Source organism: Fusarium verticillioides, chromosome 1 (assembly GCF_000149555.1).
Source record: "Fusarium verticillioides 7600 chromosome 1, whole genome shotgun sequence".
Lineage (NCBI taxonomy): Eukaryota > Fungi > Ascomycota > Sordariomycetes > Hypocreales > Nectriaceae > Fusarium > Fusarium verticillioides.
Window position 1 is genome coordinate 4,133,179 of NC_031675.1, and position 26,933 is coordinate 4,160,111.

General features: G+C 48.3%; 7 protein-coding genes across 10 annotated transcripts; 2 read left to right on the top strand and 5 right to left on the bottom strand.

Annotated features, from left to right (window-relative positions):
- Window positions 1-235: 235 nt before the first annotated feature.
- Window positions 236-3,038, bottom strand: FVEG_00710 (hypothetical protein; the record flags this gene model as incomplete). Its single annotated transcript, XM_018887295.1, has 3 exons — window positions 236-866; window positions 920-1,592; window positions 1,652-3,038. The coding sequence occupies 3 exons, from the start codon at window positions 3,036-3,038 to the stop codon at window positions 236-238; spliced, it is 2,691 nt and encodes an 896-aa protein (XP_018743039.1).
- A 2,122-nt stretch (window positions 3,039-5,160) lies between these two features.
- On the bottom strand, window positions 5,161-5,361 carry FVEG_00709 (hypothetical protein; the record flags this gene model as incomplete). Its single annotated transcript, XM_018887294.1, has 1 exon — window positions 5,161-5,361. The coding sequence occupies one exon, from the start codon at window positions 5,359-5,361 to the stop codon at window positions 5,161-5,163; it is 201 nt and encodes a 66-aa protein (XP_018743038.1).
- Window positions 5,362-7,565: 2,204 nt separating this feature from the next.
- FVEG_00708 (hypothetical protein) lies at window positions 7,566-9,712 on the bottom strand. The gene is made up of 2 exons (XM_018887293.1): window positions 9,286-9,712; window positions 7,566-9,233 (listed from the first exon to the last, which is right to left on the bottom strand). Exons 1-2 carry the CDS (start codon window positions 9,382-9,384, stop codon window positions 9,135-9,137), a joined length of 198 nt encoding a protein of 65 aa, XP_018743037.1. The 5' UTR covers window positions 9,385-9,712; the 3' UTR covers window positions 7,566-9,134.
- Window positions 9,713-11,834: 2,122 nt separating this feature from the next.
- Window positions 11,835-15,425, bottom strand: FVEG_00707 (hypothetical protein). 2 transcript variants are annotated; one of them, XM_018887292.1, is made up of 2 exons: window positions 15,329-15,425; window positions 11,835-15,210 (listed from the first exon to the last, which is right to left on the bottom strand). In XM_018887292.1, exon 2 carries the CDS (start codon window positions 14,716-14,718, stop codon window positions 11,986-11,988), a length of 2,733 nt encoding a protein of 910 aa, XP_018743036.1. In that variant the 5' UTR covers window positions 14,719-15,210; window positions 15,329-15,425; the 3' UTR covers window positions 11,835-11,985. The 2 variants fall into 2 exon arrangements, with proteins under 2 accessions (XP_018743036.1, XP_018743035.1); XM_018887291.1 differs by having other exon boundaries at window positions 15,266-15,425.
- A 108-nt stretch (window positions 15,426-15,533) lies between these two features.
- On the bottom strand, window positions 15,534-17,191 carry FVEG_00706 (hypothetical protein). The gene has a single exon (XM_018887290.1). It carries the CDS (start codon window positions 16,897-16,899, stop codon window positions 15,880-15,882), a length of 1,020 nt encoding a protein of 339 aa, XP_018743034.1. The 5' UTR covers window positions 16,900-17,191; the 3' UTR covers window positions 15,534-15,879.
- Window positions 17,192-20,464: 3,273 nt separating this feature from the next.
- On the top strand, window positions 20,465-21,466 carry FVEG_00705 (hypothetical protein; the record flags this gene model as incomplete). The annotated part of the gene is made up of 2 exons (XM_018887289.1): window positions 20,465-21,269; window positions 21,327-21,466. The coding sequence occupies 2 exons, from the start codon at window positions 20,465-20,467 to the stop codon at window positions 21,464-21,466; spliced, it is 945 nt and encodes a 314-aa protein (XP_018743033.1).
- Window positions 21,467-23,413: 1,947 nt separating this feature from the next.
- On the top strand, window positions 23,414-26,895 carry FVEG_00704 (protein phosphatase). Of its 3 annotated transcripts, XM_018887288.1 has the most exons (5): window positions 23,414-23,566; window positions 23,672-24,095; window positions 24,247-26,045; window positions 26,095-26,247; window positions 26,298-26,895. In XM_018887288.1, exons 3-5 carry the CDS (start codon window positions 24,630-24,632, stop codon window positions 26,325-26,327), a joined length of 1,599 nt encoding a protein of 532 aa, XP_018743032.1. In that variant the 5' UTR covers window positions 23,414-23,566; window positions 23,672-24,095; window positions 24,247-24,629; the 3' UTR covers window positions 26,328-26,895. The 3 variants fall into 3 exon arrangements, with proteins under 3 accessions (XP_018743032.1, XP_018743031.1, XP_018743030.1); XM_018887287.1 differs by having other exon boundaries at window positions 23,414-24,095; XM_018887286.1 differs by having other exon boundaries at window positions 23,672-26,045.
- Window positions 26,896-26,933: the final 38 nt, after the last annotated feature.

Sequence of the window (26,933 nt, forward strand, 5' to 3'; positions counted from 1 at the left end):
GAAACGACGAATCATTATAAAGGAATGAAAAACGAAAAATGAAATCACACAATCACATAACCGCACCGCAAGCCCAACGAGGGCTGGTTCTGTATATGTCAGTCCGTCGTCAACTCAATCAACAAATGCCAGCAGTTCCTCTGTCATGTAACGAAGTCTGCTGTGCCTGCCTGAATGCAAACGAGTGTCCTGAGATAAACTTCTCATGGTCGCCAAACGTATGTGATAACACACATTAATGAGTGTTGAGAGACAAGCCCTGGAAAGATCCGACCCAGTCATTCTGAGGAGCCAGAGGTGAAGTTGCTTGAGAGTGAGGTGCCGGGCTGGGACCTGACTGTGGGTTGGGGAACCGCTGGCGCATCGTAGTGTATTCTCCAAGCTGGGGAACTCCAACGGGATAGCCCTCCATAGCGCCCGGCATAGCACCAGAACTAGCACCGTAGCCAACATTGCTACGAGGATTGCTATAAGGGTTGGCGAACTGCCCGTAAGGGTAATTCGAAGGAGGGTACCCGGAAGGCTGCGCGAGGCGGCCCTCATTGCCAAACGGTTGGCTGAACGTTGGAGGAGGGCGGAATCCGCGGCCATCTCTGGCTCCACTGGGAAAAGCAGAGGTTTGGTGAGGCTCTTGGATCTGCTGGTTCTGGCGTCTGTCATTACCGCCCGCACCACGGTTTGCGTTCACTGCTCCAGGACCGATGCCACTGGGAGCCTGAATGCCAAGAGTTGGGCTAGCGAATGAGGCTGGGTTGATAGCAGACATCCAGATTCGAGTCTTGTAGATCTTGAACAAGTCAGTGACGAGAGAGTTGAAGTTAATGTACGAATCGGCAAAGTAATAGAAGGTCAGCTTCTTCCAATCCCTAGCAGAGAGGTTAGTCATACTATTCTGTTGATAAGTGGCAAATATACTCACATCTGGAACTCGGCGTCCAGAATCTCCATATTGAGAGCATGCTCCTTGACCTTTTGCATACAAACACGCTTCGCCTTCGCCTCTTGACCTTCCTTGTCCCGCAGGGCTTGGATCTCGTGGTTCTGGGCAAGACGTTTGATGAGCTTGGGTCGAAGCTCGCCAGCGTTGGGCTCCTGCGCATGGTGCTGGCTTGGAGGACCCATGCCTCCAACCGCGCTTCCCTGAAGACCGGTAGAGGAGGCGAGAAGACCTGCGCTAGAACCCTCCTGCGCGACGGCAGCATTTTGTGAGTACATCATCAGCCACTTGTACTGCTCTTCAGCATAGTGCTCCTTGAGTTCTTTAGCAGCCTGCCATTCAACGTTATCCTTAGCAACGGTTCCAAGGTCAGTGCCGCGATCAGCCTCAACTATCACCAGATCACCAGGCTTGACATTAAGACCAGTGCCCTCTTGAATGTAGAACACGTCAGCTCGAGCGCACTTGAACAACACAATGTGAAGAAGCTGGTTGTGACGAGGCTGAGCAATACTGTAAACATTACGATGAGGAGATGGTGCTCGGTTCCCATACGCAGTGGGCAATCCGTAAGGAGATCCATATTGATTGGCAAACCCTGGTTGGTAGGCATTTCCGATGTTGGCACCTCCGCCAACGCCAAAGTATTGACTTGCTGTTTGCGTGCATTAACAAATGATCAAACAAACAACGTGAATTTTGAGCTCAACTTACCATGAGAAGAAGCACTAAAGGCGGCAGGGTCGGGGTACCCGGGGGGGAATTCCTGAGATTGCTGCATATCGAGTGCAGAAGGCTCTAGTGCGGCCGCGTCGGGAACAGAGCTGATAGAACCTTGGCGAGTAGGCATGTTTGCAAAGGAGTGTCGCCGGCTTTGAGAAATATCAGAAGGATTAAATCCAAGGGAGCTTGACCAGAGCGCTTTCTTGAGGTTGGCGTTTTCAGGTTTGCGATTGTTCTCAAACGGGGAGCGTAATGACCCCGCTCCGTACTCGCTCATGCGCCTGCTCAGCGCCCGTTTGGCCAGCATATCGCCAGATTCGTTGGCTTCATCAAGCTCATCAATAGCATAATCAGATTCTTCAGGAACTGTGTCTCGTATCGGGTAGCCGTTTGCAGGATAGGAAGAGCCAGTAACTGCGCGGGGTCGAATTCGGGCATTGTTATACTGTGTTTGCTGCTGCTGTTGTTGGCGCAGCATAGCATTTTCGCGAGCTAGCATTTCAATTGTTTTTGCATCCGATTGATGAAATGAACTTTGCATCGACTCGCTTGGGCTTTCATCGTCGTCGTCCTCGACTTCCTTGACTTTTCCAAGCATCGAGCCGTCGTTGGCCATTTCGCTTAGCATGCTAGGTCGAGAAGGTCGATGTTGAAGCGTGGGATAGCGAGCGCGACCCATTATGGCAGAAGAGCTCATCGAAGGCGGGGCGGCTGTTGACTCAGGATCCAGCTGCCCAACAGAGTACGATTGAGACCGGTATGTTTTGGGAGTGGGATGAAGCGGAATAGCGAAAGGTATTTGCGAGTTAGGCGCAGGATCGCGCGAGACCGGAGAAGTCTGCATGTCCGAGCCAAAGAAGGAGTTACCACCGCCCGGAGGCATGGTCGATGTGGGAGAAGGCAAAACCTCGCTGAGCCTCGATGGAGGATCTTTGCGTTCATTGTTCCAGATAGCCGTACCCCATGAAAAGCCAGGTGCGCCAGATCCCCGGCCCATCACAGATGAAGCTGAGTGAGATCCCCACGCTCCACCAGCCTCTCCGGAGGGCGTGCTGGGATGAGAAGTAGTTGGAGACATCGAGTTACTAGCGATAGATCCCCTACGGGGACGGCCCAAGGTTTGAGAAGTCTCGTTCAACCACGAAGGTCGTCGGACCGGTCTAGGAGGTTGCGACGTAGAATGTGATGCTGCTGTTCCGGACTCGTATCGGTGCTCACCTTCGTCGTCTGAACTAGCGAGAGCTTCTGAATCTGGTGTAGATGTCCTCGCGTGCAGCTTCTCGAGGAGCAGTGACTGATTGTTACCCGGGGCTGAAGGATGAGATCCCTGGCCTAGTCTGGAGGACGGGCCTGTCTTGAGCGGACCAGAACTCATCATCCAGGAAAAACACTACTTGGCTTCTTTCAATCTAAAATCTACAAGACTGCTGATTGATAATGTCCTGCGAATGGGAGATTTGATCTTATATCTGCGATACGTGAAACGGCTAGCACAAGCTGTCGTGTTTCGTGATAACGGATAATAAACAGAGTTGGGGGGTGAAATAAAAAGTAGGCTGTAAAGATCTTTAAGAATGAATAGAATCGAAACTGTGAATGGCTAGTTAGCTGACTGGTCTCATGATGCACAATGAATGATATTATTTGTGAAGAGAAACTCTATTGGCCACACGACACCTCAGCCATATTGGGGAATGTAACAAGAGTCAGGGCGAACAAGTCAATGAATGAAGACTCGATAAATAAAGCAGAATACTCATCAAAGTATCCAGATTCGCTGCAAATGGACTTACCAGAGATGGGATCTCAAGGATATCTAAAGACTGTGTCGTCACACGTGCCAAATTCTAAGTCGTAAAAACAGACGGAACGTAAGAAAAAGAACGCTGATGCGGTAATCAGTGTCGAAAGGTGTGGCTCTGAGAAGTGGCAACTCTGATCTTATCGCAAATGTTAAATCGCGATATCAGAAGTCGTTGCGGCGTGAGCCAGAGGTTGATTAGTGTTGAGCGAATACAACAGAATATCTAAACACCAGCGCGTCTAACCCAAGGCGCAAATAGAAGATTCAGATTGTCGGATAAGAGGAAAGGAGACTGGGGACCCTGTCATAGAAGGCCTTGTTGAGAGGACTGATTTGGGCAGACGAAGATGTCCAGTGCTGTAGCGACGAAGGAGACTCAATCGTGGCCCATTGTCAGTGAAAGGCTCGAAAGCAGGCGCGAAATCCGACACCAAGAGATTGACGCGGGGTTGGTGCTACACTTGGAGCGGCAACAAGGCGGGAGAGACGAGCGGCGGTGGCAAATAGTCAGTGATCAGAAAACCTGTCTCCGAAAATTCGAGTATCAATCTGCAAAGACCACGAGAGTGTCAACGACGATGTGGTGAACAGGCAGGCGAAAAGTGGTTGATCGCGAATAACGTCGTCGGGCACACGGTGTGCAAGTCGAATGAGGAGGACGGGGAGAGTTTGCGAAATGCAGTCGGAAGGCGGGGGAGCACAGCGGCGCGCTGCAAAAAGCGATGATATTGACAAAGAAATGCAAGCAGAGGGAAAGCTTGGCAGGAGGGAGTATGTCGCGTGTCGCGGAGCAGCGTTGCAATGTGCCGTGTTGTGTTGCGAACCGTTTGCTGCTTGTCGTGGCTGCTACTCCTGTTGGATTTTGCGATGCAATGCGCCGAGTGTTCAGGTTGTGTCGAGATGCGGTTACCACACGAGACCAGGTTCTAAGTGGTGCTGGGGAGAGTCGCGGGCGGTATGGACCTCCAACTGATACTGCCGTTCCTCTGCGGGTACTAGGGCGGCGCGGGAGCTTTAAATGGGGAAAGCTGGTGGACGGCGCAGCAGGGGAGGGGGTCCTAGATGTAAGCGCACCGTCGCGAATTGTTTGACTTGAGAGAGGGAGGTTGATCTCGAGTCGATACAATGCTTTATGATGAAGAGATAGATGGGAAGGGGGACCAGGACAGACAGGCCCAATGAAGAGAGTAGAATGGGTGGAGCGAGCAGAGAGTTGTGGAGAGTCCCAAGGTGGAGAGAGCCTCAGAACGAGAGGGACCTGGACAAGACCGCAGAGATCCGAATGGAACACTGAGAGGTGTGATGTGATCTTCTGATCAGGGGACTCAGACCAGGCGTAGTAGACTGGACTGTCTTGAGAGAGGGGTCGGCGAGGTAGGAGACTCTGTCCCTAGTTCATTTGCCAGCCAAACCTGGAGAACGATGCGTTAGCGAAAGCCCTAGAGCAAGGTACCGATACATTTGGCGAGGTGACGAGCCAGCCCAGAGCTTGCTTGCGGAAAGCTTGGGAATTTTGGTGGCTCGAGCACCGCGACGAGAGCTCTGCTGTACGGAGTGCTTTGAGGAGCGCAAGCATGCTATGGTAAAAGGAAGCGCCTTGACCTACCTGAACAAATGAAAAAGGTGAGGGCCTGAGAAAGAAATATTGGACCAAAGCACGCAGCTCTGTGAGTCGATTTGAGGTGCGCCTCAGACTCTATGTGTTGGAAACAAGGTAAGGTAGGCTAAGTGAGGTACCTAGCTGTGTTGATGGAGGTCTCAGAAAGCAGCGGGGACCCGACGTTGATCTGGGGAGAGCTACTAGCTCGGGTCGGTAGCTGGGCGATTTAGTTTTTGTCGCCTCGGCAGCCCGGTAGGGTAGAGGAGTCGACGCTAGATAACTTGACCCGTAGAGCATGCGATGACCACGATGCTCTGCTCTGCAGGCTAGGCTAGAGACGAGAGACAAAGGGATGTAATTTGACGAGGGGGTCGGAGTGTTGATATGCTTTTCCCTTGTGGCAGAAGAGGGGGGCTTGATCAGAAAGATGGTGTCGGCCAAGTGATGTTGAATGGTGATACAGTAACGTGGTGGTGATGGTGCTATGGATGTGAAAGCTGGGGGTGATGGAGCCTAAGGCAATACTGGAAAAAAGCGGGTACTTCTAATTCCAGAATGAATGCGGAGGCAGTGAAAAGAGAGACTCGAAAACTACTGGTAGGGCAGCTAGGGGACGGAGGCAAAGAAAACCTAGGACCTCTATCCCATGTGACTAAAATACTTGGATAGATACGGTGTATCTTGTCATACCTTTAGACTAATCTATTTTGGCATCTTGGTATAACGTCGGAAGTTTTATTGCCTGAGGACCGGCCAGGCCTTGTGCTTTGGCTTTTGGCTTAGGTTTGCGTAGGTACCTAGGTAGGCTTGCGTTTAGGCCGGGGTAATGGGGGCGTTAGGGCACTGGCGGGTTGGCAGGAACATGCAGATCATCCAATCAATGTTTTTGTGTTACCTTGACTCTGCTGTCACGGTGGGCTAATCCTACCTACCTTCATCATCTACAGTATGGAGTATCGTGAGGATTCGCCTCCGTCATAAGGTTGAGAGGGGAAAATAGGTCAGGCCTAGACTTTGGAGTACTGTGCAGAATATGTGGCAGCTGGCCACGGCGCGCCCTCCATCAAACCTTACCTTAGTAGCTATCATCTCCTCCACCAAGACCGGACAATAATTGGACCCTGAGAAAAAAAAAAGGAAATCAGATGTTATTCTGTCCGGCATATTATCTCGAAAGAAGCAAGTATAGAAGACCCCTGTTTGTAAGAGACAAGGTCCGAAGTACCCAGGTAGACATCCATTGAGTAATTCGATAGGCCAGAAATGCTCCTGAACGTCTGTGAGCTTTAACCGTTGAAGTAGGCCAGCGTCAGACCATTGGATTGGGCCCAGGCCAACTCACGGCAATCGTCGATGAAGTGCTGCTTATTTTCCGTATGTAGGTGACTTTGGGGCCGGCAAGCTCGTGATGCAGAGTGTCAATGGGGGCTGGGAATTGCAGAGAGACTTGGGTCTGTTGCATGCATCAACCGGATGCGCATAAGAAGCGCCTCTGACGTGATGTTACTGAATAGCCCGCACTCACACCAGAGCTGGAGTCTAAAGCGTAAGAATGAGACTCCGTTTGGTGGGTCACTCATCACGATACCTGACTTCATATTCGACCTGCAGACAGACTCAAAAGAATCTCAATGGAAAAGATGGATGGCTGGTGGTGTGCATTGTCCCTGTACTTACAGGGCTTGGGTCCAAGTTAGACGCAGTTACAGTGAAAGCGGATTGGCCGCTCCACACTCGGAATCGATATGCTAACGCGGATGAAGCTTCATCGGCCCCACCGATGTATCCCCGACCAACCGAGGACTGATATATCAGAACATCCGTGGATCACATCACGTGAATCATAGCAGGATAGGGATGAACAAATAAAACAGGATCAGGGTCGCAGTGATTTCTTTCATGATACGACAGCTGCAATATTTGTAGTATACGGAAGGAGAACACCTACCTTTGTACCTAGACGACTCTATATCATAACAGCCCGTTCAACAACATCCATGGCTAGGTACCTAGGCATGTAATTGATGGAAACCCCGCTCAACAGGCCCAATGATGATGCCCTCGGCAGTGGAGGATTTCTTTGTTGAATTTCTTCCACTGACAAGCTGCAGCGTCATCGTGTGTCGTGGCTCAACCGATCCAACTCCCCTCGTGACCTTGCTTACTAGGACTAGGATAGACCCGTTTGCAACACGATCCAAGGGACTCGTGGATCAAGATCGACTCCGCTTAACTTAGCCTTTGACTCCGCTTTTTAGCTCTGTAGTAATTCAAGCTTTCTTACTTGCTGCTGCTCACGTCACTTTCCGACCCTCAAGAACTGTTCTTACTTTGCTGTGATGATCTCCAGAGCTTGTGAGACCTAAGATTCGAAGATAGAGTCCACGCACTGAGTAGCACGTAGAGCTAGAACTATAGTGAACTGGTGTGTCTTTCTTCACCGTTGAATATCTCCGAGTATGACCTAACCGTAATTGACCGTAGGTCAACTCACGAGTAAATCTTGAGATGATGTCTTTTATCCTCCTACATGTTTTACCCTAGAAGCAAAGAAGTTGAGGCCAGTTTATGAAACCATATGCAAGAGACGAGATAACCAATTAATTAACTCTTATTCGACACTGAGCACATATATCATGCAGCCCGTTTCCGCTGTGTCGATCCTCGCGAGCAACAATCTCAATTCTCATTCGTCTTTATATTCCGAATTTGCGCCAGGCTCATTGTGTATTCCATGTATGCTGATCACGAAGTTTTCAATTAAAATGCCTTGAAGCACATCATGGTTATTAATAGCATTACAGTAGTCCTCACAGGTGAATGATTAAAAGTGAGATCACCGTGTAAGAAGATTGTCTAATCATGAAATACTTAAGAGCTTCAGGCATAATAGGAAATATGCCATTTAGAGATGTCTCACCCCACTCCACTATAAGTCATACTCGATGTTGCTGCGATACCGAGGGCCGATATCGGTCCATTCGTGGTAGGATGTTAGCAGTAACTTTCCTAACATTGTCGACCTTGTAGAAGTTCGCACAGATGAACCATTCCGCTCAAATGGGATATGATGCGCGTATCTGCTGAATCGTTAACAGGGCTTTGTCGGTGGTGCAGCGTCTCGAACTCCTTTCGCTTCGACTATCCCAGCATCTCAATCAGGGCACAATATATTTAGCCAGGACCGTGGTTAGTATTATCTAATTCTCGCTCAAGTACGCATCTTTTTGAGAATTAAGGTCTTTTTCGAAGGGGGTATCAAGTTAATTGGCAAAATTATGAAAGGAATTTCTTTATTTGGTTAGTCTTCGTCCAAGTGACGATAGCTTCAAAATCATCCCGACGAAAGGAATCGACCCGGTTCTTCCTCACTGCATCGTGCTACCTTGAACCAAATTAATTGGGTCATTCGTACTTCACCAACGACTCGATTGTGCACAATAGTGAATAGTGACCAAAGCGTCGGTGAGTGAGTGAACTTTGTAAGTCGGGGATTCCGTTTGCGGAAATAGTCGAGATCCACCTATACGAGCCCTGAAGTGTTGGGCCGGAACACAAAGTAAAGTTTTGTAAACATTAAGGGTAACTTGTGTGATATTTCACGGCTTCCAAACCAATGCATATTCGCGATGCTACTCTGGTATAACAAATCATATGACATTCGTTTCAGATCCTGCCTGATATATGACAATTGTAGTTGATGTTTCTCGTGATTCTTCCAAGCCAGCCCATTTAAATCATTTCTCCATCAGTTGTAAAACATTCTCCTTAGGACACTGGGTTGAGTTCTCCTGTATATCATCAAGCCCACGATGGCAGCCACGTGCTTAAGCATCAATGTATCTCTGTAAGAAAGAATCGAGAAATGAATGTGGACTCTGATAGACTGAACGTGTTGGTTCTGACAGAACTTTGGGTATGAAATCCGTGGAGTGTAGGAACAAGAGCCGGATTCTCTCTTGTAGCCTGTGTCGAGGTCGTTCAGATAAGGACTGTGTATGCTAGTATGCAGTGATGTGTTCGTAACGTCGTTAAGTTCGAGTGAGTGTGTGAGTTGAGGGGATAAAGTCCTATTCTCCAACCGAGATGACTACATCGCCCTTGCATTTGCCGTATGAGCAGCATTCGGATGCATCCATGTCGCCTTTAAGGATAGCATCGACTTTAGACTAGAACCAACTGTTAGTATAGATGATGTCTTTACAGAAAATGGTCACTTACTTGAGGGCAAGGCCCATTTGGGGAGATAGAAAAGGTTGGGACAGGTGATGCCATAACCAGGGTAGCAGAGGTAGCCAGAACGAGCGTGTACCACTTCATGATGAGTATATAAGGAAAGGTTGGTAAACGAGGGAAACTACTAGAGTTGAGTAAAACGAACGTGTTGGGTGAAAGAGTGACTGAGGAAGCGAGTGACAATAGTTTGAATAGAAAGAGAGAGTGTGTGTGAGTGGAGGAGCAAGTGGAGGGAGGAGAGGAAGCTTGTCTGGTTTATATGGCCTCAAAGTCACTGCGCAAACTCAACGTTTGACCATAGATTCAAGGGAGATTCGTTGAAAGCAGGGAATCACTCACTGACAGTGGAGTCACTGCCAAGATTGCCTTGGGTCGCAAAAGAAACTGCATGCGGCACTAACATCCATTTCTCAGGAGAGTTTGCAAGGCAGCGTTGAACTCTTTTTGACGCAAACGTCGAAAATGTCCTTTCATTCCAACCAAAGTCCCGTCGGATTTGGTGCGCACCTCATGCGCTAATGCAGGTACACTACAGGCGACTTACAAGGGGACAGGGGCCCACATGCGTCATATTCTGGGGGTCACAATCGCTAATGAAACCTCGTAATCCAACTTTTTACATTGCATTTATCTGCCGATATTGAATGGTCTGGTAAAGATCAGCCATGACAGTTGTGAAATTGCACCAATCAGTACCGGATCTCTCATACCATACAGAAATACTGCTGAGATTCGGTTACAGGCCAGAATATACTCCCTAAGTAGATTCTAAGAATGGTCGAGACTTATTGCCAAGAGAGAGAGACATGAAGAAAAAGAAACAGGGCTGGACTTGGGAGCAGGAAAACTTGAGCATCGTAGGGAGGGTGTCAAAACTAAAGAGTCTAAAATCCACTGCATTTATTCTCAAATCGTCCAAGACTTTTTTGTCCCGTGTGATGATGGTCTCAAGTAATCTTACCTCCCTCAACCAGGATGACATGTGGAACGAGAAACCCTGATGATAAGACAAAACAAGGGAAGCAATAAGCGGCATTCTTAGCGTTGCTAGAGCATTGTCATCTCAGCCCTACGCTTTTCCAATTGCAGTACTTTGAGTTTAGAAACGGTTTCAGTAGAGTCATTGCGTTAGTAATTCGGAAAAAGCCAGCATCTGCCGGCTGCGACCGTTGAACAATCTCACGTCACGCAAGGGACTGCGTGGCAATCGAGAAATGCCTTGGCACTTCTCAGCCGCTTCCGAAAGTCCGGGTTCAGACAATGTCTCGATAGCGCTCTGTTGAGAGACAACAAGAACATGAATCAGGATAAGAACTAAGCAAGATCCAGTGACGTACGGAGTAGGGAACGCTAAAGTGGAAAGGCAACACTGGTGAATTTGCTATCAATGGGCATTCCTAAGGGCGGCGATACTCTTTCAGCACCTGATGATGCCCATTCACAACGCTCCTTGGTGCTGAACCATTTTGGAAAATCTCAAGATGAACTACAATTCTGAAGGTGCTACTATTTGAACCAGCCCCCATTTGTTATTTGGCCCTGCTTTCCTCATACCTGGGTATTTCCTTTTAAACGGTGGAAAGGCATAGTTCAACATCATCAAGCGTGGATTGCTCCTATGCCTTAGAGAGCATGGAAAACTTCTGACCCTGAACAATAATGCTTGAAATAGTTAAGGAGATTCAAAATCTACCAAACTTGGTACGAGTTGTCCCTCCATAATATCTTCCTCAGATACTCACTATTGGCCTATCTCATTAGGCAAAGCCGTGCCAAGAAGAGTGACTCGAGAATGAAGTGAAAAGGGTACCTTCTGGCTTTGCATTATTAAAGTGAGGTGTTTAAGGTTTACTAAGGAATCTATTAACCGGCCATTGGTTAGATTTAGTTGATTAGACTGGCTATTAGCTGATCAAAGATCTACAGGGTCTTTCCTAAAAGTGAAGCTATCGCGAGATTATAGATAAGAGGGAAAAGGTTAGAGTACTGCTCAGTTGACCAGGTAGCTGATTGACCTGGCTAATTGACTGAAGGACTGACTGACTGACCTCGCTAGAGCTCGATTAGCCGCTAATTAGAAGGTCTTTCTGGAGCTGTAGGTGACGGATTGGGTTGCTCTTTGCTTGAGAAGGTACCCGGTAGGGTCCCTGAAGGTAAGCCGGCTATAGGCCCCCCCGGAGGGTAGTAATGAAATTCCTTTTATGAAGATTTATGAAGATTGAAGAAAATCTCCTCTATATGAAGAAGTTCCCCTCTTTTGGCACTGAAGATAGCTTTAAGAAGAAGAGGCATAGTAAGAAGACTGTGGGGTTAAGGTAGGCGGAGGCATTTGCCTCGCCTAGGACGACAGCCTGTCAGCATCAAGGTCTTGTAGTTTTGTGTTGTTCAGCTAAATACCTACCTAGAAGCTGCTCTGGATCTATGCGAATCCTCGGACAAGTTGAAATGGTGCCACGTACCTTATCATACCCAGTGAATTTTAATCTTTTCCACAAAAAGCAACCTTTCTCTAATGTGTCAGTACAAACAGCATGTAGTAGATCAAGAGGATTTTGCATTTATTCTAGGCCCCTTAACAGTCCGACTATGTGTCTTGCTACCTTGTGGTCACTAACAAACTTTTGGTCCTTAATAACTTAGATGTTCTATGTAAATCTGATCCCAAAACGCCAACAAATCCAATAACTACCACGACCAAACCTCAGCACCCACTCCCCCAAGCACAACACTGACCTTCTCACCATCACTCTCCCCTATAACAGCAATATCACCAGGGTCAGCAACACCACTATACGAGTCGGCCACTAGTTTCACATTGTTCACATGAACTCTCCAGACTTTGACCCTCTGGTCGTTGCTGACAGTAATGCCGAAGGTCTCTCCCCCACGTTGCACGAGCACCAGACCGTTGATTGCTGCTGCATGGGCCTTGCGTACGATTCCACGGCTTGAAGTTGTGTATCTACGTTTGTCCAACTCGTCTGACATAGGTACAAGTGTTGTCACACCAAGACCGTTGTCATCGCCTCCTGTGAGAACTAAAAACCCTTCGGGCGTTGGCTGGAGATCCAGGCATTTGATACTGCTTTGGTGCACGGGAGCCACCTGAACGAGAGCATGGCTAGCCACTTCCCCTCCGAAACTCACTTCCCAGGTTGTCAGGTGTCCATCCGTAGCAGCAGTAAGTGCCGAAAGGCCGTTCTCGTCCACCCCGAGGTGGCGAATCTGTGTAAGACAAGCTCCCGTGTACGACATGCGAGCCAGGAGGTGGAAGCCTTCTCCTGGTGTATAACAATATGTTTTCAATGTTGAGTTTGACAGAACCATCGTGATAATGATGCTTCCATTGCCAACCTTGCATGCGTCGAAATCCATGATGCGAAGATCTGCCGCAGGACTCTTATCTTCTAGGATTGCTTCGCACAAGATTCCGAGGCCTTTGTACTGTGAGTCCAGCCTTCGGACAGACCATACGAAGAATTCTTCGAAACCGGCACTGCTGAGAAGGTAGTCATCTCCCACCCAGTGAATCTTTTGTAGTCCTGATATGTGAAGCTTTGTGGAGGCAACACATCGAAGTCCACCACTATTCTTCGTTCCACATTGTTCATCCTCATACTCCCAGATACGGACAGTTGTGTCCTCAGCGCCGGTTGCAATATACCGACCACTGGCGCTCAACCCCCGAATCTCTCTTCCGTGTGTTCCATATCTCAGAGGGCGGTGTATCGGGTTGTGTTGCGAGAAAATGTAAAGCTTCGTTGCTCTGGTATAACCAAATCGCACACGGTTGTGGTTGATGGAATCATGAGCAATGGTAAATGTCCGGTGCGCGCCTCCACAATCAACTGATGCAATTTCTTCCCGGCGTGTTTCGTTCCATACGATAAAGTTCTTACTCTTAAAGCCGTACAAGATCAGTTCGGGAGATTCATCTTGAGTAAACCATCCACCTTCTATATCGGCACCAGAAGGAGCAGCGACCTCATGCTGGAGGTGCAATCGTACTTCCTCGCCGAGATCTTGAATCTCGTATATTCTGTATTTTGTATCTCTGCTCGTTGCCAGGAAGTACAGGGGAGCTTCCTGTCCATCGGTTGTCGGAAGAGGTACCAGACCAGTAATTGCATCGCGTGTGTTGAATCTGAAGTCCAGGATAGGGCGGAACTCGTTTCCTGTCTGCCTCAACAGTGCAAGAAAGCCATGGCGCGATCCTATGGCAATCAAATCCTTCCTGAAACGAGCAGCAGATATAGCAACGAATCTCTTGTCGATGCCGCGAATATCTGCCGTGGCTACAACAGCTCCTGTGCACCAATTGATTGAAAAGTACTGGGAGTCTGAGGTTCCATGAATATGGACAATGAGTTCCGTGAGACCTCCTACGGAACTAGACAGTATCGATATGTTGAAGATCTTGCCCGGCACAGAGCCAAGAACCTTCACCCCTTGAGATTCAGAGAAGTAGTACAGCTTGCCGCTTGTCGTACCAAGAATAGCGGCACCGTCACCTATCGTCTGGAGAGTATAGCAAGTCTGAAATTCGACGTTGAGCTCATCTTCCAGTTCAATCTCTCTCCACTCCAAAGACGGTCGGAACGTGCCCAAGAGGAGACGTCCCCAATTTGTTGTAACGAGCATACGATCATCAGAAATAAAATCATAGCGGCTGAATATCTCTTTTCCACGAACAGATTTCAAGGTTCGAAGGTTAGACAGAGATGCAGCGATCTCATCGAAACCAAGCCCAAGCAGTTCGTGGGTTGATACTGACGTAGCAATGGCCAATGAGGCAGGTTGTGTGATGAGGGAAATCTTGCTGTCAGCGCCTCCAGTTGCAATGAGGGTTTGGTCTCCCCTGTTGACTACAGCGTGCGCCCATAGATGCTTGCCGTCATGAACAGCGTATGTCTCGATGTGCTTCAACGAACCAGAAATTTTCTCAGGAGAGATATTGAGGTTCAGCTGCCACCTCTGTGACGTCGAGTCTTCTCCAAAAGAGTACAAAGACAATGGGCTTTCTGGTAGTGTTTCGCCTTCCGTGAGTTGGGCGAACTTGATACCCCAGATTCTTGACAAATGCCCCATGACGGTAGCCACAGGTCGTAGTTCTTCCGCCCTAGGCCCATCGTCTAAGCCAGCCTTTGATCCGAATCCCGTCTCTCGTGGTGCAGCGAAGTCATGCTTTTCGTGGGACCCATCTCGTCCGGTGATGTTCCAGATTCTCACAGTCCGATCATCACTGCAGCTTGCAATGAGCCTCAATTTGGTTCCATTTTGACAAGGGAGTTCTTCTGAGATATCAACACCAAAAATGGATCCTTCGTGCCCGTTCAAAATGGCTAGCAGTTCCGAGCGACTCTCTGAAACATAACATCGCCATACAAGAATCTCGCCAAAGATTGTGCCTCCAGCCATAAGAACAGTGTCTTGGTCTAACCACTTGAGTCTCGCAGCGTAGAGAATTGGCCGTGAAGGCGAAACAATAGATCCGACGACCGGTGCATCGTCTCCATTCAGATGTAAGTGGACGACTTCGTTATGAGCCGTTGCGAGAACCGCAGAAGCGCCATTGTATGGTGACGGTGCAACATCGTAGATCCAATCAGGAGCGGCTGCCTTCTTTACAACCACTTGATTATCTGTCGTGTTTGAAATGAATCCCTCAATATTCCACACCACTGCAATCTGTGCAGCACCCCAGGCCAACACTCGCCCATTACTCAACAGACGTATTCCATGAATAGGCTGTGCAGAGAAGACACGAACGCTGCCTATACGCAACGCATGGCCGGTTTCAAGATCGTAGAGCGTCAAGTGAGTATCCTCGCCAGCGAGAAGATATTCCGCATCATGGAAGAAGGCGAGTGAAGTGATAGGACCCTGGAAGAACTCCCGAGTGAGGGTTGACTGGCATGTGTGAGCTCATGATAGCGGGGGAGGGGCATTTATGATCATAACTCACATCTGCCATTATTGATAGCGGAAGATTGAAATTGAGAAAGGTTAAAATCTGATGCTCATTTACTTATTTCATAACAAGGAAAATATTTATCTGCCATAAGAGCTCTTGCGTCGAGTCAGGTGTAGAGTTGGATTTGTATTATATGAATGAGGTTTTGTGTGGATTCTCAGTCAGCCATGAGAGAAAATTTTTGGACTGGCTCTATATACCACCAAGGCCCATCCTGATGAAGCATTACTAAACTTTTCACTTGAACCATCACAACAAATCGGATAAAAAGTAAATGAATTGTATATATTTTTATGCTTTGAGGGCGAATGATTATGATAGCTATATATGTTCATTCGTTGCCCAATTGTCTTAAACAGAAAACACTTAGGTATCATGCCATCCGGCATCCTCCCGTTGCCAATATCCACCAACTTCCTTTGCAAAGCCGTAACATAACCAAAACTCTTTCATGACGGCGTGAGTGCGATAGCAAACATTACCCTGTCATTCGATCCCGGATACCAAAATCAAACCCGAACGCCATTAATGCAATCATCATCAGATGTCAAGGTCAAAGATCAAATAGACCTAAGGAATCATGTCATTGAGTTACTCGCAGCGGTTTAAGCACGATGAGAATAAGGCTCATAGGCGAGATCAGAACGGGCAGTACCGCTGGGGTAGCGAGGAGCACCGTACTGAGACTGGGACTGGTTGTGGTTGTAGTAGCCGGTCTGCATCTCGTGATCGTCACCAAGAGGAGCGTAAGAGCCGTGCTTGTTGGTGGCACCACCAAGGAGCTTCTCGCCATCGGATCGGCGGTTCTTCTTGTCGCGACTTCGGCTCTCAGGCTTGCAGCAGCAGATGGTGAACATCCAGAAGAGACCGGCAGCGATGGCGAAGGCGGCTGCGATAGAGACACAGGCGAAGAATCGGCCGTTGATATCACCCTTGACACCATAGAACTTGGCTGTGCCTTCGACAGCACCGACGACTGTTCCAGCAAAGACACCAGAGAGTACAACAGCGGCGATAACGAGAGTGGAGGCAATACCAGCAACGATCCATGTCAAGCATGAGAAGATGCGAGAGCAGTTAGAGAAGATGCCAAGAATAATCTCAGCAGCGAGAGCGATGAAAGCGGCAATGTAGACAACTTGCGTCCACTTGGTGACAGTCTTGAAGGCCTTGAGAGCATCCTGAATCTCATCAGGAAGTTCAATCTGGACATTCTTGTCGGCACCAATGAGATAAGACGTGTTCAACTTCTTGTTGGCCCAGTCAAACTCGGGCTTCTCGCACTTTCGCTTGCCATCTGAGTCGGTCTTACAGAAACCCCAGAGGTTGATGTCGTAGTACTTGTCGAGACCGAGCAGCTCAGCGGTAATGTTGTCCTTGACCGTGTCGGCACGCTCCTCAATAACAGGCACATCGCGGGTGTCCAACTTTAAGTTCTTGAGGTCGAGGTTGTCGATAATGTTACCGACATCGGCAGGGCTGATGCTGAGGTTCTTGACATCGATTCGGAAGATGTAGAGAGACTTATCGGCGACACCAGCGAGAGCACCGACTAGTAAGAAGATGATGGAGCCGACTGTGAGCACGAACGGCAATAGCACGCAGAAGAATCGGCCGACGCCCATTGTTGCTGTGTGTGGTGTAGGTAATTTTTGGAGGTTGTTTTTAGGTATGCGGCGGATTCGGAGATCGAATCGGAATATGACGTAGAGTTAGCAGAACGAACGAGTACTGTGCTGTTACAAGCGAATGACTCTATTCGAGGGAGTAGAACGAAACGCGACAGATAGAAAATGACGCGAACGTAAAAAAGGGAAAGATGAGATGAGGCGAGATAATGGAGGAGGGAAGAGTATCACCAGAGGGAAGAAGAGGATGGTTTTATAAAAGCTGAACACAGCCCAGGACATAGGTAAGTTCCAGGTTGGGCTGGGCGTGAGCACTAACCGTTGTGCTACAGCACAGTTACGCACTAACAAACAGATGAGGGGGTTGGATGTTGGTTGACGTGGAGTGGCGCAGCGAGCCCCTGCACCCCGGACAGGCAAGATCCCGCGCTTAGTTCACACTGTGATTCTAATGGTATATTAGGTGATACTGTACAGTGCGTAGGTATCACGTTCTGCCTCGTCCGCCTGGAGGCGTTGCGCTTACGACTCCCCCCAGTTACCCAAGCCCAAAAACCCAAGCCTGGTGTTACAGCTTGAGGTCAGGTTCCCACTAAAGAGGTCACAGTGGAGAGATAGGGCGCTCAGCCACTCATCCACGCTTTCACTCTTTCTGATGAAGCTGAGCTCGTTCGCTTTTCGCTTGTCCAACCTTGAATGGGCGCAGCTCACGTTAATTTGCTCTATCAGGCTGTGCTAGTTGAAGCAGCTGAAGAAATTAACGTGAACTTGGCTTGTGGCTACAGTGAGCTTATCTGCACTTTTCAGCCAGTTGTAGGAGGAACTGCTGCAAGCTTTGGATCTCCCCACGATGAACATGACGATCATGTCATTGGCCCGGCAGCTACATGATCTTGGTGGCTGGAAGAAGCTTGAGTGGTGACAATTGATACACTGATGAAAGTCTCTATTGCGGAATTAACAAACAGGCATGATGACATTGCTCCGCAACTAATACACCATGGATCACTTCCTCCTCCAACATTTTACGATTATCGAACCAAAATATGGATCCGCACCCTTACAGAGTCTAGAGAGTCAAAAACGCAGGGACCCTGAGCTTTTGGTGCTGACGACAGCTGCTAGGATAATGATCCACCTCCAGCACCACCACTTGATTTTTTTCTCCATGATCAACACGGGAAAACAAATAAGAAAAACAAACGGGATGACTTGTATGACTACGACAACTGGGCGGGATAACGCAGATGATATGTACTACTCACTCTATTTTTGCTGAAAGGTCGCACAATTTAAGTTTGTGCAAGATTGAGTTACCGTTGTCAAAGAGAGCGCGTGTCAGATGGAAACACCCGTTGTGCTGACAACAAAGAATTAAAGCATGAAGCTGTCAGCTTTCTGTTACGTCAAAGTCCGGAGTGCCGTGCCCAATCTCTATCCACCTCACAATCGCGATGTGGGATAAGAAACTCGCTATTGGATCAGGTAAACGCAGTCTTACAGAAGAGCATACAAAATAAGTCTTTTTTCGCGATATTATCGATTACTCCCCTGTCTGAAGGGACTGACATGCCTACAGGAGGAAAGAAAACTCGGGACCATAAGCCTAGCTGATAAAAAGATTTAGGTAATTTAGTATAAATTTAGGATAGTTTAGGATACCTTTTATGGAGTTAATTTTGTCACCCTAAACTTAGGTTTTATGTTTTCTTGCTCCCTAAGGCATTGGATGCAAGGCCTCCCCTCCATCTTTAAAACACAGCCTTTGCTAGTCCCGGGTATCGAGAATGTGTGCGTAGACCGCGTCTAATTTTAGATTCTGCCCCGTTTTTTTGCCTCGCTCAGCCCTCCCTCAGTCTCACTCGCTTTCTAGGGCCCCCACATTACGCTGGCTTTCCAGTGATGACCTGGAAGCTTACAGACTCTGCTGCACCGCCTTTCGGCCCACGCCGTTACCGGCACATGGGAACTGATTGATAATTTTGTTACGGGGGAGCCAACGAATGATGAAACTGCGGCATCTTTATTTTGACATCAAACTCAATTATCAATTCATCCCACTGTCAATCCCGAAAAGAGATATATCCACCGACTTTTCGTCTGCGTTCTGTCCATTTATTGTCACCGGTTTGGGAATGGTCAAGCTTACATATGCAAGGGCCAAACTCTGAGCCTGAAAGATGCTGACTTTAGCTGCCACGGCTTTGTCACTTATCGCCAAAGTCCTTCTTCCACATGCAGCTAGTCGTTGTTTTTCGTACTGACCGATGTTTTGACCCTACATCCACGGTGCCGGTATCAATGTGGTGAACTCCATACTGGCATATGATGGGCGTAGTGCGTATCCTGACATGTGTACAGCTTCTCTCGGATGATTAGAGGTATTCCAGTGTAGTATATTGTTGACGACGATAGTATTTATTGTAATGCATATTGCTTACTATGCTAACATAGGGTAAATGTTCCACGGCGGTTTATTCACCTGGGGTCATCTAATAGTTCAGTGGGCTAAATACTAATAAAGCTTCCTTGTCTTGACAAATATAAATTTCACTCATTGCCAGGACATGCACTAGACACGCAAAAGTCATACATAATCTTCCACCTTTATAACAAGTACTGTAATCTGTGCCCTCTTTAGACAAACCCTCTCCCAAGTTGATCTCTCAGTAGCTATCCAGGTTAGCTCTTATCGATTTGCCTTTGCCCATTGAGCAAGCTTCTGTGCTCATCCTACACGGACGTGATATCAGGACAGTCTTTCCCCTAACCAGAATTCATGTACACAACGCTATGTAAAGAAGGTCGACACAACCAACACCACAACAGTGGCCTAGTCAAGTTACACTTCGAAGTTTTGTTCGCCGACCTTCGCCCCTTTGTGAATGGCAGAACACACACGAGATCTCATTGCTACAGATAGAGTTAAGGTCGAGCAAAGTTTCCACAGATATATAGACTCACGAGGTGAGTTCAAGTGTCGTGCAGCGCTCCAAGCGCGTGGATGAATCGCTACTGCAACTTTCCGGCAGATCGACTAGCCATGTTCGACGCTGATTCTCGAATTGGGGTTTAATCCCGTGCTCCCATTGATCGTTAGAAACTTCTTCTCGTCAGCATGGCCGACAAAGTTTCATGTACCCTTGGGAACTTTGTTCTTGATGAGTTTGAGGAAAGCCTCGTTAAGAAAGACGCCACCACAAAGACCACCTAGCTGCGAGTTAGCCATTTTATCTCTCCCTCAATAGGATGGTGTATGCTCTTCGACTCACCATCGCTTCTCTATTCTATTCTATCCCGCCTCTATTATTTATCTGAGGTTCTTAAACCAAAAGGCTCAATAGGAGACACTGCTTCTTATTGACCTTGAACTTGAGAGCCAGGTTCGTGCGATATTCCTGTAAGTAAGACCCCTCTTCTCCATGTTTATCCCCTTGTACTTGCTGAGAACTTCTAACAGTCACTATTGCATCCCAACTCTGTCAGACGAGTCAGAATGAACTCTCGAGACAAGATGCCGAGCCAACACCAATCTGCTGTCGGAGGCTGATATGGAAACTTCATGGCTACTGGACAGCAAGCATATCCTGTTGTTGCACCTTGTCCTCTTGTGGATGTTGGTAACTATGGAGGTGCTTCGGGACGACAGAGCAGTGCTGTCTCCCAGCATCGTCTTAACGATCGCAATAATTCGTCTACGGATGAGTTCTTGATGGTGCAGGAGTCGCGAGTGAACGGCTTTCTTCAAAATTCTGCACACCAGATAGAAGTGCAGCGGTCCGCCCTCCAACACGTGGCGAACCATCTCTCTACCACTGCTACCAATATTGGACAAATCATAGCCCAGTGGATTGGACATCCAGCTTCGGAGCAAGCAGCCGGCCTGTATCAAGAGCTTGAGAAGTCTCACAACCGACAAATTGATGCTGATAACCAGTACCGACAACTGAAGGACGAGTATCGGGCCTTAGAGAAGCGGCTCCAAGATTCCAACACCAAGCTTGAGAATGCTATCAAGGAGCGGGATGAGCAGCGGCGACTGGCCGAGAGTGCCAACTGGACTGGTTCAACAAAGGTATCGGATGATGCTATTGAGAGCAAGTGGAAGCAGCTTGGATACAACATTCGGGCCATGAGCAGATCTTTAGCCAAATGCCAGATTCGCCGTCCCCAGAATGATGACATTAAGAACCGACTGTCAATGGCCGTACCACGCTGGGAAAAGTTACTGCCTAACGATGATCACAAAGAGTTCGTCATCAGCGCTTATCTCTGGGCCATTGTTGAAGAGATCATTGAGGAAGGCAGTGAGATTATGGGAGGCGATCATGGGATGAACTTCAAAGCGATGCGGGCTGAATTTATTGGTATGTACTCACTTCAAGTTTTAGATGATTAATTCAACATCTAACCCTTCCTCGCAGGAGTTGCTCCCGAGGGAGACAAACCTTCAGGCCGTGGTCCAACTCTCCGCCATGTTGCACGATGGGCTGCACAGGGCGCAGCTTTCTTTGGACATTTTTTTTGTCCGCAACGAGCAAGCATTCAGGACACGAACAGCTGAAAGCTTTCGTGACTTTCCCTAAAGACAAACCAAGCGCTGATCTCCTCCAGGAGATGAAGACCATCATTTATGCTGCGCTGGAGCTGGACGAGATGTTGATGAACTCAAAAGCAATATTCACCGTCCGCCGGTCTGGGAGTGACGGCTCGAAGAACCAACGATTCGATGCATATCGAAAGGATGCCTTTATACAGGGCAAACACTTGTCATTAAAAACTGTTGCTAAATTTGCCATCTCCCATGCTCATCAAGATGGGCAACGCCGATGGCTGCAACTACGACAGCTGCATGGTCGTTTGCAAATCTTTGGTTGTATGCCATTAACTGCCGTTGACACGGGTCTAAGATTATATGAAGGGTCACCCTTATGGACAGGAACACGTCCGCTGAGTAGAACTTGCAGTGTTCCCTGGGCAGCAATCCCACGATTTTATAAAGGTATCAAGCACTGGTGGTATATATGGTTCTATGGTACTTTTGTTCGAGGCTAGTACGCCAGGTCAGATGCCTGTGGGATAGAAAAACCATAATATCAGAGTAGTTTGTTGTGAACCATGTTTTGTCTTACATCGTTACAGTGTGTGATGCTCCTCCTCGGTGTTGTTCACCTTTACACAGAAAAGGAATGGTGTGCACTAGACCAGCTGCAACCTAGCAAGCCAACGTGGGGATGTCCCTCAAGGAGCAAGAAAACACTGGACTATGAAGTAAGGTGTCAAAATAAACTCAGCAAAGTGTATCCTAAATCTATACTAAACTTCCCCTAAACTTATTCTAAATTTGTATTAAGTTACCTAAGTCTTTTTGTCATTTAGGATCAAGGTCCCGAGTTTTTTTCCTCCCCTAGATGTCTTCGGTGAGAGAAGCACGAGGGATAGTCAGCTGTCACCGCACAGCGACTGTGTTATCGTGGTGTCTAGTGTGACAAACTATTGGTACACTACGGAGGCGAGAACGGCGGCCTCAAAAGAGCTGACTGATAGAGTGTGATTTGACACATCACTATGGTAGAAAGAGGGGTTGAGACTTGGCTTGGCCTTTTCGCCATTATGCAGCAGCTACTCTGAATAGTTGATATAGTGGTTGTAGTTACAGAACTGATTTGGATCGAGAGTCCGAATGTTTGACCGAGTTTCTCGTTTGTTTCGAATCAGCGAATGGTCGAGACAGAACAAGCTCTCGCACGTGCCAACGGTTGTCTCCAACTCAGGTCAGTCTGAGTGTCAATCTCCAGGGATTCGGGTTAGTAGTTATCAGGGGGCCCGGGCCTTGAAGCCGTTGCATTTCGTGGTCTTCGGTGACGAATCAATCCATGTTGATTTTTATAGAGGTCCAGATTAGATCTTACCAATCCGAATCTGTCTCGAGTCTCCGGTTCAGGTCCCGAGACCCAAAGATAATGAGACGACTACCGTGGAAAACCGCCATATGACAGGTTTATGCGGAGGACGAATGCCGAGGATATCAAGTCAGAGGGAACAGCAGAGAATAGACAACTTGGTGAGAATCTTTGCCTCTTATCAAGTCTTGTCAAGCTTGGCCCTCCCACATTCTCACGTATCGTCCAAGCAATCGCTTGGTACCCCTGCTTCACGCCCAACCTCGCATTGCTGAGCCTCCCCTCCATTGGGCGCCGATCAAGAACCACCCCGGACGAACCAGTCTTGGCTCCAGTGCTTGTCATTGAGCTTCTGTTTCAGTCTTTTTTTGGCCGCTGTCGTTGTCTGTCTGTCGTCTTGTCTTGTCTCGAGTGACCTCAATACGACGAGGTCAGCTCCGTCCAATGATCCTCTCAAGACGTCAACTGAACTGTTATCACTAACCACAAGACGCCCTAGTTCCAAATCACTGAACTCTGTCCGACAAACAAGAGAAGAGGGTGTGGAACCTTAATCCATAGCATGCGCTTGTCCAAGCATGCCTGTCCTGCACTGTATGTTCATAGCCTGAGCCTGAGCCGCCACTTCGCTTCCAAATTGACCTTATCCGGCTCCGCTCCGTTGCTCTACTACGCGCTGTAGGCTCAACTTGACTCCTCATCTCGTCTTGGCCTTTTTTCCCTTTTTTTTTTACTTTGTGAGGGAGAGTAAGAGACTTGGGGTAAGGAACAAGGTCCAGGTGGAGGTGTTAGTGTGTACATACCTTGCCGAGACGAGACTACCTACCACTACCTAAGTACCTACTAACCTCTACTTCTACCTCTAGTTGACTTATCTTTTCGCTTCTGCAACACACTTGATCCCGTTGTTTCTTACTCTTTCACAACAAACTCTAGCTCCTCGTAGTCTACAATTGATAATTGAGCCTATCATTCTTTGCTTCAGTGTCTGATTCAGGCACTCGACTTATCGTCCTTTCTACTCCATCGACGTCATCGCATGCGAACTACTCCGCCCGCTGTATATCTTGCTCCATCGCCTCTACAGTACTGTAGCACCTACAAACTGTACCTATACCTATAACCATACCGATACCGATACCGTCTTCCACCAACACCTGACACTCAACGTTTTGCCTTCAGACGCCTTGGCAATCTGATTTTTCATTCAATCTCACCTTACGATTACTTCACTTGCTTCTGCTGTTAGTTTGTCTTGCCCAGTACCTCTGATAACCTCCTCCACTCCATGTAAGTCGACCTGGTCCTCCACACTGTGGCTATACCTTTTTTTTCCACCTGCGTCGTCAACACTTGAAATGCGCCGCAACCCTGCCATACGCAATCTTCATCAGCGTCAACCTCTTCAAGTGTGACTCAGCCTAACGTGGACTCTTTCCAGATTCGAACTCGGTCTTTGCTATTTCAGCGTTATCTCCGATCTCGTTCCGTTCGCCTTTTGTATCGTCTCCGGCCTCATCCCGGCGTTAACAAGCCTCCCCACGACGTCATTACGCCGCAAAATCCACCCGCAGACTCACTTCAACATCTCGTGCTTCAACTTGAAGCATCTTCCAAAACTGCCCAAAACGGACGCATCAAGGGGTCGTCGTAGCCGCTCCTCCTCCTTCTTCTTGACTCTCGATCGCTTCTTTCACCCTCCCTAACATATCCCTTGATCCAAGCTCAACCTTAGCTGCGCTGAAGGGAATCGCATCGAATCGAGCCGCCCATCACCAGTGAAGTTTGGAATAACCACTGTTGATAGTCGCGGGAAACAATACCATGGGAAACAACAACTCCACTCCAGGCGGATCCAACTCCAAAGGCTCCGGCTCGGCCGGGCCTGATGGACCCCTCCAGTCCTACCCATCGTTCAGCAGATCTGACACCAAGGAGTCGTCCCGCTCGTTTCGATCTCTAGGCTCAAAGATCCGTGGTAGCAAGTCTGATAGTCCTAGGAACTCACAGGTCATATCCAATGGTGACACTGCGGCCGAAACAAAGACTGAGGAACGACGATCCAGTAGGCATGGACGTTCAAGCTCTTCTCGATTGAGCCGCAGTGAGCTTCCTCCACTTAACACCGCTGCGTCAGACATGTCAGCGGCCGAATCGGCTCTCGCAGACTCGGCTATTGGAGACGATCAACCGCCTCCATCTCCCGTTCAAGGAAACACCAAGGGCGGTGCCCACGATGTGAGCGCTGCGCAAGCGTCGGGAGAGGTTGATCATGTTTCTGACCAGCCTCCGTCTGTCAACGCTGGAGCTACTGCGCACATGCAAGCTCCAGGTCAGTCTATCCTGGTGAAGCGAGAAAACACCATCAACCCAGTCAACAGCCCTTCTGCCGAGTCCAAGACAGAGGGAAACTCCAATGTCGCCATGTCTGAGATTAAGGATATCGATCTCGATGACTTTATTAAGCGACTCTTGGATGCGGGTTATGCTGGGAAGGTCACCAAGAGCGTCTGCCTCAAGAATGCTGAGATTGTAGCCATTTGTCAGAGGGCTAGGGAAGTTCTGCTGTCACAGCCTGCTCTCTTAGAGTTGGATGCCCCAGTAAAGGTCGTGGGTGATGTCCACGGCCAGTATACCGATGTTATCCGAATGTTTGAGATGTGTGGTTTCCCCCCTAACTCGAACTACCTTTTCCTCGGCGACTATGTTGATCGAGGTAAGCAGTCTCTGGAGACTATCCTGCTACTCCTCTGCTATAAGCTCAAGTTCCCCGAGAACTTTTTCCTCCTCCGCGGAAATCATGAGTGCGCCAATGTCACACGAGTTTATGGCTTCTACGATGAATGCAAGCGAAGGTGTAATGTCAAAATCTGGAAGACGTTTATTGACTGCTTTAATACTTTACCCATTGCGGCCATTGTCGCGGGCAAGATCTTCTGCGTTCACGGAGGACTTTCACCTGCGCTAGTTCACATGGACGATATTCGAAACATTGCTCGACCGACAGATGTCCCTGATTATGGACTACTGAACGATCTCCTTTGGTCTGACCCCGCAGACATGGAACAAGACTGGGAAGCCAACGAGAGAGGTGTCAGTTATTGTTTTGGCAAACGAGTCATTACCGAGTTTTTAGCAGTGCATGATTTTGATCTTATTTGTCGTGCACACATGGTAGTCGAGGACGGTTATGAATTCTTCAATGATAGGGTTCTGGTAACAGTCTTTAGTGCACCCAATGTAAGTTACCCATCTCCGCATCTCCTCGGATTCCGGCTAACTCTTACAGTATTGCGGTGAGTTTGATAACTGGGGCGCTGTTATGTCAGTATCTGCGGAGCTGCTCTGCAGCTTTGAGCTTCTCAAGCCTCTTGACTCGAGCGCCTTGAAGAGTCATATCAAGAAGAGCCGAAACAAGCGACAGCACATGCTCAACAGTCCGGTATGTTTCACAAACAAGTACCTTTAAAACTTGTCTAATCATTGTAACAGCCCGCTATGGTCCAACCTCAGAGCGTGTAATAGTATACATTGCAAACACGAACCCGATTTTTATGCCACTTCCTCTATTGAGACATTCATTTAACGAACTACGGCAGTCCGAGGGCGACCCGGGCATTGCAGTCCAATTTCACCAGAATGAGCGGCGCAGGCAGATCGACTCTTGAACCAGAGTACGAAAAGGTCAGAATGGGTTTGGGTGCCGAGAACAAGCATACTCAGTATCCGGTTGCCAGTACCACGGTGTGATAGCCGCAAGGTCGCGGCTCTGTTCCGAGTGACGGACGTAACTGTTCTAATCAAAAGACCTGAAATGGTTGAATCGGTACACAAATCCCAATAAAGCGCCGCTGTGTATACGCTTTGGAGTTTGGGAAAGGTTGGCCTATAGGCGAGGCGCACTTGTAAATGATCGATTGGAGGATTGGGAAGGATGCCTTATAGAGTATTATGGGCTTATAGCAAGATCCGAGATCTTGATTTGTGCATAGCACCAGGAATTGAGTACAGGCAGTTCCTATAAACATGTATATGCTTTTCTGTATGACTTGCACTTAGATAATCGAATGTGATGTTGATGATTGGCCAATGCGGGGTGATATGCTTAGTCATTGAGTTGCGACGAAA